The sequence below is a fragment of the Ceratotherium simum genome, chromosome 24 (assembly GCF_057802395.1).
Source record: "Ceratotherium simum simum isolate JZ-2026a chromosome 24, ASM5780239v1, whole genome shotgun sequence".
NCBI classification, from domain to species: domain Eukaryota; kingdom Metazoa; phylum Chordata; class Mammalia; order Perissodactyla; family Rhinocerotidae; genus Ceratotherium; species Ceratotherium simum.
This window is the reverse complement of record NC_141923.1, coordinates 6039165-6054537: the sequence shown is the minus strand read 5'-3', so window position 1 is coordinate 6054537 and position 15373 is coordinate 6039165. Positions and strand designations below refer to the sequence as shown.

The following is a 15373-nucleotide window of genomic DNA, read 5'->3' as shown; positions in this document are numbered from 1 at the left end:
CCGACGCACTGCGTGTCAGGCCATGCTGTGGTGGTGTCCCATATAAAGTGGAGGAAGATGGGCACGGATATTAGCTCAGGGCCAATCTTCCTCAGCAAAAAGAGGAGGACTGGCATGGATGTTAGCTCAGGGCTGATCTTGCTCACAAAAAAAAAAACCCCACAAAAAACAAAAAAAATACTTGCCCAAGATAACCCAGCAAGTGAGTGGTAGAGACGGGATACAAACTCAAGCAGAGTGACCCTAGAACCCACACTCTCCAATATTACCGACAGGTCATTTAACTGTAACGGGCCCCAGCCTTGACTGTAAAATGGGGATAACCACCAGAACACTCACGAGCACGGGTCGCGCAGACGGTGCAGGTGGCTCCACAGTCTAGCACAGCATCAGCCCCACAGGAGAGGGTTCATAAAAGACTATTTTGTTTTTTTAATCATTTAAAATCTTTTTCTAGTAACTCTATGAACCAAACACACAAATTTGAAGAGTAATTTATTTTTATTTATCCATTTGTTAAATATTTGTTTAAAAAGCATGAAAATCTAAACGGAACTAATCTTTATACAACTCAATGAAACCATAATGCAGAAACCAGGATGGGATAGCAGCCAGCCTCCTTTCCCTCCTTGCTGACAACCACTTCAGTTCTCAGAAGGGGAAGCTGTGATAACTGACTCAAGATAACGAAGCTCACAGTTTAGGGAGAAGAGAAGGAATGCAGAAGAGCCTTCTCACTAGTGCTGAGGAGAGAAACACTCAGGTCCACATCAATTAATCCAAGTGATGAAATACTTCTAGCCATGAATGATCAAACATTACATTCAGATACTTTACACATGATTCCAGATTCTCCCAACTTTCAAAGCTGGGTGTTACAGCATGCGCTCTGCATTAGCAGACGAGACGCTGCTGGCTCGGGAGGTTAGAGCAAACTTCTGAGGTTATACCGCCAGAGTAGCTAAGCCAGGATGTGCCGCCAAAGCGACCCTCGATCATGTGCTGTCTCAGAGTTCCAGCTACTCCCTCTGCCCCAATGGCTTACACTCTCCTCTGCCTGCACACTGCCGGCTGTCTTACTAATTCAAACCCCAGCTCCTCTTTGCAGCCTTTCCCGACCCCTGGACCTCTGGGGCCAATTGGTCACCCTGTCCTCGGTGATCCCCGAGCATCCCATTAGTAGCTTTATTAGGGTGCTCACACTGCATTTAGTTATTTGTCTTCTCCACTAGACAGCGAAAGCAAGCACTGGGTTTTATTCTTTCACATGCTTCTAGTACCTTGCCCACAGTAGCTCGTCATCGAACATTTACTGAATGAATAAATCTCATAAGTTCAATTTTCCTCTAAGGTTTATATCCTCTTAGAATATCTTTCTAAGTGCTTATTCCTGTTGAAGGCAGATTTCCCCCACCTGGACTTAGACAGCCTCCTGTTTAATATCCTGACACTGTGCTGAGCCTCTTGCGACTTGGGAAGAGCCTGGTGGATCTCACGGCATCTTCTCCAGGTCTCACATCCCCAAGCTGGTGTCTTCACCCATTGCTAACATCTGCCCACCATTCCAGTCACTCTTTTTGGAACTCCCTTTGGTTTCCCCGTCCTTCCGAAAATGTGGTGTCTTGTACAGAGGGCAGCAGGCGGCACAGTAAGGTGCTGAAATCTGTGAGTAGTACCAAAATCAAGTCCAGATTAAAATTACCCTTAGAAATTCCTAGGGAAAGTGCCAGGTCAATGACTGGGCGAGCCCCAGACAGCCAATCTCCCCCTGCAATGGCGCAGATAGCTGCGGAGGATCAGCTAGACGAACTGGACCTGCATTTTGGGTCCATGTTGTAGGAAAAAATATTTATCTTTAAATATTAGAATCCCGTTTAAGAAGAGGCACACGGGAACTAAATCCAACTGAGGGAACAGTAGACGAGGTCTCTCTGCTCTCAGGATCACGAGGCACACGCTTATTGTGTGGGAATCAACCACACTACAAATCTTGTGTGTATGATGCAACTTCCCTGAGTGAGTACTCCGGGAGAGATTAGAGACAAGGAGAACAGAACTATCATCTCTCCCATTTCACGCATCTATCCACTTCACCCCCGTTTCTTGTATGCATGTTCTCTGTTTTTCTCCCATCTAGTCAACATCCTCCTTTATTTCTTTGTTAAATAACTTTTAGGACTAAGTTTAACTTCAGAGGTTTAACCTAGAGTTCAGAACCTCTGAAATTACCTCAATAGCTTGCACCAACGTCGGCAAGTTACCACATACACTGTAAATAGGGCTTTGAATCTTTGTTAAGGAAAGTTGCTGTATCTACTTAACAAATACTACAATCTAAAACAAACAAATGAAGCTATAATCTGTGAAGTAATCTATTATCTCCTCTAAAAAAAGTTCTGGGAGTATAAAGAGCACAACTAAAGAGAAAGAGAAAGCTAAAAGGCTCTTAATTCTCAATTTCACTTTTTCAAGAACTTGAATCAGGCTCATTTTGAAAGGTTCCACTGTTCTGGAGGAGCATAACAAGCATTTGAAGAAACTGGGAACAGTTTTGGGATGAGAAATGGAAAGAATTACAGAACTGTTTAACAGAAGAACACAACAATGACTTGGGCCATAATGAAATCAACTCACAGGTAAGATCAGAATACACTGATTCTGCAATTTAGGGGAAGAGTGGTATCCAGATAGCCGATGCTGGAGCAGCTAGGAAGAGCAGGTGCCCCAGGAGTTTCTGGAATCCACCAGGAGGTGGGATACCATCCTTCACATCCTGGTTCACCTCTGGGGTGAACTCGTCAAGTTCCCAGAGCACGAGAAAATGACTTCTTTAGAGCAAGGAGTTCACTAACACTTCAAATCTTGGAACAGATTATGTTCACTTTTTCTTTTTTAAACCCAAGAGGAAAGGTTATTTTTCCCTCTAAATAATAAAATGCACATTATCTTAAAAGGCAAAGAAGACATTAATTTATATGAAGCCAGGCATAAGATATTTTTGGGTACCACAACGAGAAGGCTAATAAGTTTGGATGTTGACTATTTAAGGAGGCTTCATCAGTGAAAAATCTGACAGTCAACAGGAAGGTGCTGAGAGTCAAGCTATGAATCCAGCAGGCAACTGCTCACCCTCATCTCTGGTCCCTATGGAAGCCGTGAATCACCTGAACCTGGAGTCAATTGGATGAAATCAAATGCACCACACCCTGAGCCTAAGAGAGGCAACCCCTCATCATCTGAGCCAAGGTTAAAAATACCAACAAGCTCTAAGTCTGGCACAGACGGCAATACATACCCAGGTCGTAGGAGACACTGCAGAGGGGCAGAGGTGGCCACTGGTCCTGCCGGGCAGTTGCGTGGCTGAGATTGCCCTGTGCAGCCAGACGCTTTAATAGCCTCCCCCTCTTTCTTTCAGTTTCCTTTTTAGAAAAAAACCTCTTTTTCCCCCCTGTTTACCCCACCCTTCAGCTACTTGAAGGGAGGAGTTTCTTAGAAACCATCCCCTTTCTCAGAAATACTTGAGTCTCCTGACCAGCCCCTTTGACTCCGTTCAATCAGGGGTGGGGACCAACCCTCCTGAGAACCGAGGTGTTACGGGGTCGTTGCATCAGCCACCGCATACCGCAGCCCGGCCTCCCTCTACCCTCCCCGCCCTCTTCCCATTCCCCACCCTCGGCATCAGCAGGAGCCTGTCCTGTGTGGTCGGAGGGGAGGCGAGGGGAGGGGAGGGCTGTAAAGCCCCCGCGGGTGTGGCCACCGGGGCGGGGCACTGCAGGGGGAGAAGGATGAGCGCCGAGGTCAAACGGACCTGGGCTTCAATCCCAGCTCGGGCGACCACGCTACCTCCGCCTCATCTTTGGCTTCCTCGTGTGTGAAACCGGCATAAGGAAGCCTAGACTCACGTGGGGGCTACGCGCGGCACTGCGGGCACGCGGCAGACCCTCGTCGGGGCGGGGCCGCTCCCGCTGGGGAAGGGCAGGGCTGGGAGAGGACGAGGGTCGGCGCGGGCGGGAGGAAGGGCGAGGGGCGCCGGGCGGAGGCCCTCGTGGGGCCGGACCGCGGCGCGCAGCGGCCCGGGCTCGGAGGAGGATACCGCGGGCGGCGTGCGCGCCGCTCCGGAGGGGCCAGGTCACGACACCACCCCTGCCGCCCCGCTTCCTCCCCGACCCCACCACTTACCAGCCAGGCCCGGCCCGTGGACCAAGCGGCTCACCCACGGGGGCTCCCCCGGGCGTCCGTGGAAACGCCGTCCGGCCGGAACAACTTCCGGCCCTGCTGCGCCCTCATTGGCTGGCCGCGCGGGGGCGGGGCGGAGGCCGCCGCTGATTGGTTGGCGCCTCCGGCGCCGGCGGAACCCGACTGGGCGGTAGAGTGCAGGCCGGCACGCCTGCGGGAGAACCGAGCGCTTCCGGTGCGTGTGGTGAGCGGCGGGCCGGGGGCGGGAGGGCCCGGGACCTGGCAGCGGCTGCAGAGCTCCGAGCCCCTCGGCGCCGGCCTTTCCCCGCCGCTCGCCTGTCCTCCATCTCCGGTTCCCTGCGAGCGCGCAGTGCCCTGGACCATCCTTACCTCTCACTCTTGACAGCTCGGCTAACTCCTATTCATCCTTCAAAACCCATCTCTGCTCGTATCTTGTTTGCTGCCTTCATCAGTCTGTGGCCTCCGGCGCAGGATCCGTGTTTTGTGTTTAATCTCTGGCCACACCAGATACGACATAAGGCTTGGCACACAGTAGGTAATCAGGAGATGTTTGTTGAATGAGAAGACCCTATTTCTGTGCCCCCCTCCCACGAGGTTGCTTTTTACAAATATTTCTAGATGCTGGGGATCAAACAGTGATCAAAACACAGAAAATCCTGCCCTGGTGGGGCTGACATGCTAGTGACCGTCAATGCCGCCCCCTCTCCCGTAGCCGCATTTCTCCAATGACCGTACCTTTCCTTCTAGCGGTACCTCTCTCTCTTAATCACCCCCTCCTTCCAGGAAGAAAGTCTCCTTTTAGAAACATAGAAGGCAGCAAACGCCTTTTTCCTGAAGTTTATGCTGTTTTCGGTGGCTCCCAGTCTTCCTCATTTTTGCCTGTTTTCCTTGAGTCGTCTTTGCCTCCTCTCTTACCCTATTGGATGCGTTTTCTTGGTTCTGTCTTCAGTGCTGCTCACCACCGCCGCTCCCTCACCTCCAGAGCGTCACTCAGGTGTCGCCTTCTGCCTCAGCCCTGACTCGGCCTCCGCCGCCCTGCTCTCCTTCTCTGTCTTACCTTTCTCCCTAGAATTTCTCACCACCTGACGCCCTCGATCTCACTTGACTCTGGTCTGTCTCTCCCCGCTGGCCTGTGAGCACCGTGAGCCCAGGGCATCCTTGACTGTCTTGCTCGCTGCTGGTTTCCTGATGTCTCGTGTGGGGCCTGGCGAGTAGCCCATGCTCCATCAATGTTTGTTGAGCGAATGAACAAAATGTACGTGAAGCAGATGGTACGGGAGCCCTACTGCCCATCCTCTGGCATTCATTCAGTCCTTGCTGCCCTGCCTGGTTAGGAAGTGGGGCTCATGGGCCCCAAGCCCCCTACTCTGGGATCTTTTGCCATAGACTTGGTCTTTAGTTCTGGCCGTTGGCCTCTCCTGTGAGTCGACCTCTGTGGATGACGAGTGGGTAGGAATCCGTCCTCCTGGCTGAAGAAGGCTCTGGTGGTGGAACCCACTGGGTTCCCTTTGACGGGAGGAGTGGGATGCTGTACACAGGAGTTGAGACAGGTGAGATGCCTGATCAGGGAGGGCCTCAGGACCAGGCTAAGTATTCAGAGAACAGAAATGCCAGCTCCTTCGCGGTGCACAGTTCATTAGTTCGTAACTAGTCTGTTATATTGTATTAGCTCCATTTGAGATGGGCTGGCCCTATGGGGTTTCATTTAGACGATGGTTTTGTGTGTGGAAGGCGTTACCTGCCTGGATTGGGCTGCAGGTGAAGGTGGGGTTTGCGGAGGAGGCGGACTACAGATGATTGTTGATGGTGACCTAACTGGTTGGCAGTGGAGCCTGTCAGGCGAGTGGCGCCCTTAGGGGGAAAGGCGTGGAGGGGGTGGGCTGGTTGATTCCAGGGGACATGAAACCCGCTGTCCAGGGGAAGAGGTGGGTGATAGACAGGCTGCCTGGAGTGGCAGAGGGAAGCTTCTGGCGCTGCCCTTACCCCACCTGAGGGGTGGGGAGGAGATGCTGAGCGTGGTGTATCAAGGTCGGGCACAGGGGTGATCTCGGAGGTTGGTCTGTTGCCTGAGCTGTCAGTGCTGCTCCACCGCGCCCTCTGCTGTCCCGGACGTGTCCAGCATCCTTGATTTCCTCTCGAGCGTACATCGTGTTAACAGGGGACATGAAACCCGCTGTCCAGGGGAAGAGGTGGGTGATAGACAGGCTGCCTGGAATGGCAGAGGGAAGCTTCTGGCGCTGCCCTTACCCCACCTGAGGGGTGGGGAGGAGATGCTGAGCGTGGTGTATCAAGGTCGGGCACAGGGGTGATCTGGGAGGTTGGTCTGTTGCCTGAGCTGTCAGTGCTGCTCCACTGCGCCCTCTGCTGTCCCGGACGTGTCCAGCATCCTTGATTTCCTCTCCAGCGTACATCGTGTTAACAGCACAGAATTGAACTCCAGACTGAAGTACTTCTCCTAGAAACTAGTTGGCGACAGTTTATCATGTATGATGGTTCTAGAAAGGGGACGTTCCCTGCTGTGTGAGTCTGTGAAGGGAAACTGGGGGATTTGGATCACACCCTCAGAAGGGTGGACTGATGGTGGCTCAGGCACCTCGGCCTGGTGCTGTAGGTGGGGCTCCCCAGCTGGCCTACAATTCAGATGAGATGGCTGGGTGAAGAGTGTTCTAGGCCGAGAGAACAGAAGGAAGGACGGCAGCACAAGCAGGAGGACGAGGTTGAGGGCAGTGTGCTTTTCCCACCGGGGTCTGGACGTCTGTCCGTTTCCATATTTCCAGCCCTACTCTCATTCATGTTGACGAGTGTATGTTCTTCTCATTCATTGCTGATAAACAGCGCTGCCAGCTCTCTTTATACATCTATCTTTGCAAACATATGCTAGTATTTGTGTAGGATAGAGTTCTAAAGTGTGGTTATTGCAGTAAAAACTACGTGTGTTTACATTTGTAATAGATGCTGCCTGAATTGGCCTTCCGAAAGGCACCTTTAAAATCCCAAGTCTTTCTGGCCAGGCATCGTGTCTCCATTTAGTCAGGTCCTCTTTTAGGTCTTTCAGTAAAGTCGTAGTTTTTTTCATGTAGATCTTGCTGATTTTTTTGTTAAATTTATTCCCAAATATTCCACAGTCTTCATTTTTAAAAATTACATCTTCTAGGGGCTGGCCCCGTGGCCTAGTGGTTGAGTTTGGCATGTTTCACTTCAGCGGCCTGGGTTTGTGGGTTCGGTTCCCGGGCACGGACCTATACCACTCGTTGACAGCCATGCTGTGGTGGCGACCCACATACAAAATAGAGGAAGACTGGCACAGATGTTAGCTCAGGGACAATCCTCCTCAGTGAAAAAAAAAAAAAAAAATTAAAAAAATTATATCTTCTAACTAATTATGCCTGGTGTATAGAAAAGCCCTCATTTTGTATGTGTTTATTCTCAGAGGTTTTTAGGTCCTGGATCTGCTAGGTGGCTTGTTTCTTTCTTTGTTTTTTTTTTGTGAGGAGATCAGCCCTGTGCTAATATCTGCCAATCGTCCTCTTTTTTTGCCGAGGAAGACTGGCCCTGGGCTAACATCTGTGCCCATCTTCCTCCACTTTATATGGGACGCTGCCACAGCATGGCTTGCCAAGCAGTGTGTCGGTGCGCACCTGGGATCCGAAGCAGCGAACCCCGGGCCGCCGCAGCGGAGCGCGTGCCCTTAACCACTTGCGCCGCCGGGCCAGCCCCTTGTTTTCTTTTAAGTACATGTGGTGGTAGATATGCTTCCATGCAAGTTTTCTGACACTTGACTTTGTTGGGTCTTAGGTCGTTTGCCCTCGAAGGACAGCAAGAAACTGTGTCCTCAATGGCTTCGTTGGTGGCTTATGATGACTCAGACTCAGAGGCTGAGACGGAGCCTGCGGGAAGTCCTGATGCAGCCAGCCAGATGAGAGACACTTGCGATATGGTCAGGCCTTGCGGGCAGGATTTTGTGTCGGGCATCCTGGACGTGACGGAAGGGGGAGCCCTCCCCACAGAGCCCGGTTCTTATGAAGACCCGGCCGGCCGTCGTCTCCCTCTGGTTCGGCTCTGGAGAAGGGACCCAGGGTCTTGCCCCAGCCAGAGGCTGCAGTGGCCCAGGGCAGAGCCTGAAGTCACCTTCCCCACAAGTGAGCCTCCTCGGCCTTCCCTGTGGACCAGTCACACTCCGGCCAACCACATGCCTCTGGCGGCTGCCCGCTTTAGACAGGTGACACCCGCCTGGGGACCTGGGGACTCCCCCGAGCCGTCTTTCTGTGCCCAAAGCAAATGTGGAAGCCCAGGGACAAACGGCAGCTCCCTGCAGAGGAAAAGGCGTGAGGACTGTGTCGTCCCCTACACCCCGAAAAGGCTGAGGCAGCTGCAAGCATCAAGCGCAGAGACAGACAAGAGTACAGACGTGCAGCCCCAGGGCCCCTCCGCCCGGCGAGCGCCCGCCCAGGCCCGTCTCCCTGTGGCCCCCCGAGTGTCTGAGTTGATTCAGCCGCATCTGGACGGTCAGTATAAAGCAGCCAAGATGCCCAGGGGTGTGCTGTTCCACCTGAGAGGCCACAGGGGCCCGGTCAACAGCGTCCAGTGGTGTCCAGTCTTGTCGAGAAGCCACATGCTTCTCTCGGCTTCTATGGACAAAACCTTCAAGGTGAGACTTGAGTGCAAATGCTCTTTTCAGATGCTCTTAGGAAGGAACTGCTGGGATGTTTTATTCTTCGAAACAGTGAGGTGGGGGCGGTTAAGGCTGGCCGTTTCTTTTTGGGAATTTCTGTGATTCTCCTTGTTACATTCAGGAGCAGGTTCTCAGGGTCCACCCTGGATAGTTGGTCCATTCTGCCCCATCCGCCCCCTCCCCCCTTGGCCAGGCCACCAGAGGATGCTAGTCCTTATCCCTCGTGGGGGCGCTGAGGACGTCCAGACACTCTGAAGGCCTGGGCGGACGAGGTTGCTGAGCGAGAGCCATCGGAGGGAGAAGAAAGCAGGCCCGGGACTGAGCCCCGGGCACTCAGGGACGCCCTCTGTGACCCGCGTTGAGTGTTGAGTGATGCCAGCTCTGTGCCAGGCGCCGGGCCAGTGCGGGGGGTGCAGAGGGAGACAGACCTGGCCCCTGGCTTCAGGGCGTGCATGGTGTGGAAGGGGATGGACAAGTGGGGAGTCACCAACAACCCTGGGCTCAGGGCTGTGAGGGCGGGACCACAGCAGGACACACAAGTGTCTGGGAACCCAGTGGGAGGGACAGCAGCCCGGCCTGGGAGGGCTTGGGGACAGCTTCCAGGAGGAGGGGAAGGGTCGCTCAGTGAAGGGGGTGGGGGGACGGAAGGGCGTGCTTGGCTGTAAGCACAGGAGACATTGAGGGGCCCGACGAGGGGTGAGGGCCCTATGCTGGGGAATTAGGCAGGGGCCAGACCAGCGAGGTCTGCGATGCCCTGCTGGGGACTTCAGTTTACACAGAATTGTTATTTATTTATTTTAAAAGCTCCTGAAGTAATGCAGACTGGCGGCGAGCAGTCCCCATGTACAAGTGTGTAGTGTAACAGGTGTGTCGCACCTGCCGGTGACCTGTCTGCAGCCCCACTGGGCTGTGCTCTGTTTCCCTCCTCCTCACTGTCCTTGGCTCCTAGCAAAGCAGTGATACATAGTAGGTGCCAAACAAATGCGAGCTGAACAAAAGCTTCCTGGAAAGAAAATGGCTTTGGACTTGGAGGGACGTGGCTTCGAATGGAGCGGCTGGTCACTGGCCTAGCTGCCCGCTCCGAGACTGGTGTCTCATCTGTATGGAGCGCGATTGCATGTAAGCATGTGAAACAGACACTTACAAAGCCCCTGGCACAGAGCTAGGTACCCCATCGGCGCTCAATGATGTTGGCTTCTTCCCTCTGTCTTCCTCAGAGTTCTGGAACCAACCTGCCCAGGACATTGTACTTGCAAGTTATGTTTTGAGCTTTTTTCCTAGGGGGCATCTTCTGAAATCAAGACAGAAAGCCCAAGTACAGGGAAGTCTTGAAATGGGCTGAATCACTGGGTGTCATCTTATGTGGCCCCTGTGAGTCATGAAATGACTTGTCTCTTCTTTCTGGCGAGGCTAGTGGAGTCCTGTGGGGACAGTGTCACGTTCTGTCTTCAGTTGGGACCCAGGGATTTATAGGCAGGTCTTCGGGGCTCTTCCTGCGAGGCTGGGGGCTCGGAAGTCTGCCCAGGAGGCTTCTGGCCTCCCTGCTGTGCATTGTGACGTGCTTGCGTCTACCCCTCGGTCCTGGGGCTTCCCAGCTCTCCTTCCCGAGAGTCTGCGCCCACGGAGGACCGTGGGTGCTTGTCCCTTTGGTCGGGAGCCCATCCGCAGGGTTTCTGGTGGGCATGTGTAGGGCCCGTGTGGAGATGGGCGGTGTCTGGCTGGCCCCGGCTGTGGGCTGGAGTTAGAGTGATCTGGGCTTGGGGTGCGCCTCTGTCCCCAGCAGCTTGGTGACCATTGCAGGGCACTTGACCTGTCTAAGCCTGTTTCTCTGATAAAACAAGCTTATGAGACCTGTGGCTGGGGCTTCGCGGGTGGGACGAGTGCCCATGCGCTGTGGGCCTGAAACACCCCGTCTAATGCAGGCACGGGGAGTCTTGTGGAGGGTAGTGTGGTTACAGTGGGCCACTGGGCCCACTTTAGGGTGGCCCCTTTCTAGGACCCTGGAGGGAGGGGGCGGTCTGGCAGACGTTGGCGGCACCGGCTTGAGGAGGAGGCTAGGTGGCTGTGGGCAGAGAGCGGTGGAGGGATGTGGGGGCAGCAGGTGGGTCCTGGTGGCTGCCCGCTGCCCGCTCACCTGTGGGGCCGTGTCCCCTGACAGTGAGGGGCAGCCCCGTGGGGACTAGTCTGCACTGGCCTCAGTGCGGTGCTCTGTGGCCCTGCTCGGTCCCTTTCTCCTGGGAAGTTTAGATTTCCTAAGCAGAGGCATCCCCACGATAGTTTTTGAATGGAGAGCGTCTGAGTGAAGCCACTGATCTGGGGTTGTGTTTGTTCAGTCGTGGAGCCCCGTGTGGGGTAGATGAGTGTGCCAGGCGCTGCACTGGGGGTACGGGAGGCTCCCATTGAGGGACCCCAAGCAGCCAACTAGCTGTGACACCTCATGACCAGAAGAGGGCGCAGCTGGCCCAGCTTAGGCTGCAAAAGCGCTCAGGAGCGGGGACCACGGTAGGAAAGCCCTTCCTAGGGCTGGGGCGAGTCACTGAGATCTGGGGCCAGGGCCATTTGCTGTGGGGATGGCCTGGGCGGGGCTGGGCGCAGCTGCTGTGCCTGCTGCCCGTTCCCAGGAGGTTGTGTGCGCTGCAGGCCTGGCACCCTGCAGGGAGCCCTGTCCACTGCACTGTCCATCCCTCATGGCGAGGCTGCAGGGGTGGCGTTGGAGGTGGCCCCAGGGGCAGAGCATGGCTGCTGTCCTGGCTGCTGGGGTCGGCATCTCCTCACCCTCTTCTCACTGCGGTGTCTTCAAAATCAGGGCTTTTATAAGCTGTAGATGCAGACGGTTGGGCGAGGGTCCCCTCTGCTTTAAGATATTTGACAGAGAGTTATTTGGCAAATTGGTTTTGGGCAAATTGACTTTGAGCAACTTTTCGGTGTGAAGAATGTGTGGCAGGGGCCAGAGGAGCCAGGATGGGAAGATGATGGATTGTGGACTAGAGGGGCGCCGGGCCGGAAGCTGGGGAGGAAAGTCCTGGCTGAGGCTGGAGACGTGCAGGGTCCTCAGGTCCGTGTGTGGCCTGGAGGGCAGCTGGCAGCCCCAGGCAGGATGGTGTTCTTTTCCCTCCCTGTTGCCAGAGGGTGGGCGGCGTCGTAGATCTTGGGGGCCTTGTGATCTGGGATGAGATGGAGGGGGCAGTGGGGGCATTGTCTGGACCCTGAGTCTGGAGTGGGGACAGGGCCATGGGCACAGGCAGGATTCCCAGCTTGCTGCAGCCCCGTCCTGGGTGGAGAGCAGATGGTGGGTGCAGTGGGGAATGACCTAGAAGAGGTTGGTGGGACAGGACAGCCCCCAACTCTGTGCTCCCTTCCTAGGGTGCCTTTCTCTGTGTCTTTTGGTTAAAGTCTGCCAGAGTACCTTCTTTCCCCCCACTGGATCAAGAAGGAGGGAAGAGCTTGGGGGCTGGGGTCACAGGACTTCTGTTTGAATCCTCCTTCTGCCCATGACTGGCTGTGTGATCTCAGGCAAGTTACTTAACTTCTCTGAGCCTCAACCAGTATGTGTAAAGTGGAGATAATTATGTATGCCTTGCTGGGTTTTTGTGAAAAATAAATAATATGGGATATGAATTACCTAGTGTGGTGGTAGGCACTTACTGTGTGTTTGCGTTCTTGCTCTCCCCAGGAATTTTCTCCCCTCCTTACCGTGTGGTGGCGCCTCGTTCTAGCTGCCTACCCATATGACCGTATCTGCTCTGCCTTGTAGATTTTAAGCTTCTTGAGCATGGGAACAGTGCCAGATCCATTTTTATAGTCTCTGTAGCAGCTGCCACAAAGTTTTGTACATGTTAAGTGGTAAATAAAGATTAAAAAAATTTTTTGGATTTTATTTCCAGTCTTTGGGAAAGGATTGTTTTTAAATGCATTAATCCTTTTCGCCACTAGGGGGCACAGTAAGACTTCACATAAGCAGCTCACCCAGCTTCTAGAATGTGGAAGAATCCTTGATTCAAGGTAACATTTACTGAAATATGATTTCTTTTCTGCTCAGGAGAAAAACAACACAATCCATCTGATAAATCTAAAGAACGTGGAGTGCCAGCTCCTTCATCTCCTTAAAATGTAGCTTGGAATTCATAAATTTCAATTGGGCACATTATGGTAGAAAGATACTTATTTTAATATGTTCTAAATGTTCTGTGAGCTGTAAAATATGCTTATATTAGTTTTGAAAAATTTACAGCTAGAGAAATTAAGTAAACTAAAACAATGACTCATAATTCCGCCCCGATGCTCTGTTTTCTTTCCCGATGATCCCTTCCTGCCCCCGTCTGCGGCGTGCGTCTGTTTTTCATAATTATAATCCCAGCACGAATACCCTTTTCTATACTCTTTTCATTTCCCCGTGTCCTCATTTGGCTCAATACGTTTGAATACCCACTGCACAAAAAGATGAAATTCAGACTTTGAGGCCGTTTTTGAAGGAAAAAGCACAAACATTGTCTGCTTTAACCAAACACAGTCAGCCCCTCTCGTTGGCCCTGTGTGCAGAGCCCCCTGCCAGGCCCCAAGAGGCTTCCCAAACCCATATGGCATGTTTCTCGCTTCCAGGGACCTGATGTCCATGTAGGAAAATCCGGCGTTCTGAGACACAGGAAGATTTTAAATAAAATGTGTGAATTAGGTGTTGTTTATTTGCTTTACAAGATGATTTGCTCCAAGAGTTCTTTCTTTCTTTTTTTTTTTTTGTGAGGAGGTCAGCCCTGTGCTAACATCCGCCAATCCTCCTCTTTTTTTGCTGAGGAAGACGGCCCTGGGCTAACATCTGTGCCCATCTTCCTCCACTTTATATGGGACGCCGCCACAGCATGGCTTGCCAAGCAGTGCGTCGGTGCGCGCCCGGGATCCGAACCAGCGAACCCCGGGCCGCCGCAGCGGAGCGCGCGCACTTAACCGCTTGCGCCACCGGGCCGGCCCCCAAGAGTTCTTTCAATAACGAGCTTCCTTAAAATACTTTAAAAACAGTTTTTCATTTTTGATCATGAATGTAATAGATGCTTATTGTGAAAAACATTGAAGATGCAGAAAAATATAGTATGAAGGTGAAAACAGAAGTCGTTGATAATCCTAATCCTGAGTCGGCAGCTCGTTACCCCTGGGGACCCCTCCTGGTCTGGACCGCTGCATCCCGGTCGTTTACAGAAGTGGCTCACGCTGCAGGGGAGGTGCAGTTTCGATTCTGCTCCATCTTTCATATTGTTTGTAAGGGGCGTTTTTCTACCATGTTAAAAACTTTCCCCAACCATATTTTTATGACTGTCTCAAATTCTAGACTTTGCTTTGTCATCTCCATGTTGTTTCCTATTATTTCCTGCTTTCGTTTTTAAAATAGTACTGCAGTTAACGTGGCTATACGTTAATGCTGTCTTTTTTGCTGCCTTAATGCAGTTAAAATGGGCTTTGATTTACATCCAGGCCTTAGCTAAAGTCTTTGAGTGGTGAGTGGAACCTGGATAGATCGGCAAACCTTCAGTGCCGTTGCTGTATGAGACTCCTGGGTTCCTGTTCCGTATCTGCTGCTGGGTAGCTGTGTGACTTTGGGAAAAGCACTTAGCCTCTCTGATCCCCCAGTTTTCCAATTGGTAAAATGGGGATAATGGCTACCTGTGAGGGTCGTTGCTGTGGAGAAGAAATGAGAAGCTGCAAGCCTGGTGCCTGGCACACAGGAGGGGCTGAGGAGACGCTCCCAACTCCCCTGCACCTGTGCTGATGAGTTAAAAACAATTAGAGAAAAGACAAGTCACCTAGAATCTTCCAAGTTAATGTAACTCTTGGTTTTGTTTGAGTCTTTTCATAGCCTGTCTGTGCACCCCTGTTTTTCAAGAGTTTCAATGTCAGTGTTCCTGAGATACTTTTGAAATTTAAAAAGTGTTTGAGATTGTCTGTCCCAAGCCATTTCCCTGCTCCCTTTCCATGAACTTCGTGAAGGTGCGTGTCGGAGGGCTGGGTCTGTGTCTGCAGACTGATGACGTTGAAAACGGGATGGAAGAAAATGAATCACACAGCGCTTTGCCAGTTCACAGAGTGTTTTTGCGTCTGCGCGTCCGCCAGTGCTGGAGAAGCATCTCACCCCGAAGAGACCCAGAGAATGAGTCCTTGGGCAGGGAAGCCGCGACCACCTTCCTCTGGCTGGGGCGGGCCAGGCTCAGCTGGGTCTTGGGCCCCCTTGCCATGTGCCTCTGAAGGAAAGGACTGTGTTCTGGAGGCTGAAGACCCAGATTGGGGTCTCACTGTGCTGCTGGCCGGCTCTGTGATCTCTGACTGAATATGGACGAGAGGATGGAGAGAGCTAACTGTCCCTGAGTGATCACCACCTGCTGGGCACAGTTCTAAACACTCCATCTCATCTTCACAACAGGCCTAAGAGGCAAGGGCTGCTCTTATTCCCATTTTGCAGATGAGGAAGTTGAGGCACAGAGAGGTTAAGGGATTTGTCCACCGTCGCACAGCTGGTGA

At 52.7% G+C, this 15373-nt stretch overlaps 2 protein-coding genes across 8 annotated transcripts in view; one reads left to right on the top strand and one right to left on the bottom strand.

Moving 5' to 3' along the window:
* Positions 1 to 4267, bottom strand: part of WARS1 (tryptophanyl-tRNA synthetase 1) — a 31020-nt gene extending 26753 nt beyond the window's left edge. The window contains exon 1 of one of the 2 annotated variants that reach the window (XM_087447942.1): positions 4180 to 4267. The gene's annotated coding sequence lies outside the window, so the exon portion shown is untranslated. Of the gene's footprint in view, positions 1 to 3295; positions 3405 to 4179 lie in introns of those variants that run through there. The other variant, XM_014790541.2, reaches the window with a different exon arrangement.
* Positions 4231 to 15373, top strand: part of WDR25 (WD repeat domain 25) — a 141444-nt gene continuing 130301 nt past the window's right edge. Inside the window, exons 1-2 of one of the 6 annotated variants that reach the window (XM_014790451.2) lie at positions 4231 to 4411; positions 7993 to 8845. In XM_014790451.2, coding sequence (XP_014645937.1) covers positions 8033 to 8845 — 813 coding nt within the window. In that variant the 5' untranslated portion in view covers positions 4231 to 4411; positions 7993 to 8032. Of the gene's footprint in view, positions 4421 to 4483; positions 6387 to 7992; positions 8846 to 15373 lie in introns of those variants that run through there. The other 5 variants (XM_087447939.1, XM_087447937.1, XM_087447938.1 and 2 more) reach the window with 5 other exon arrangements.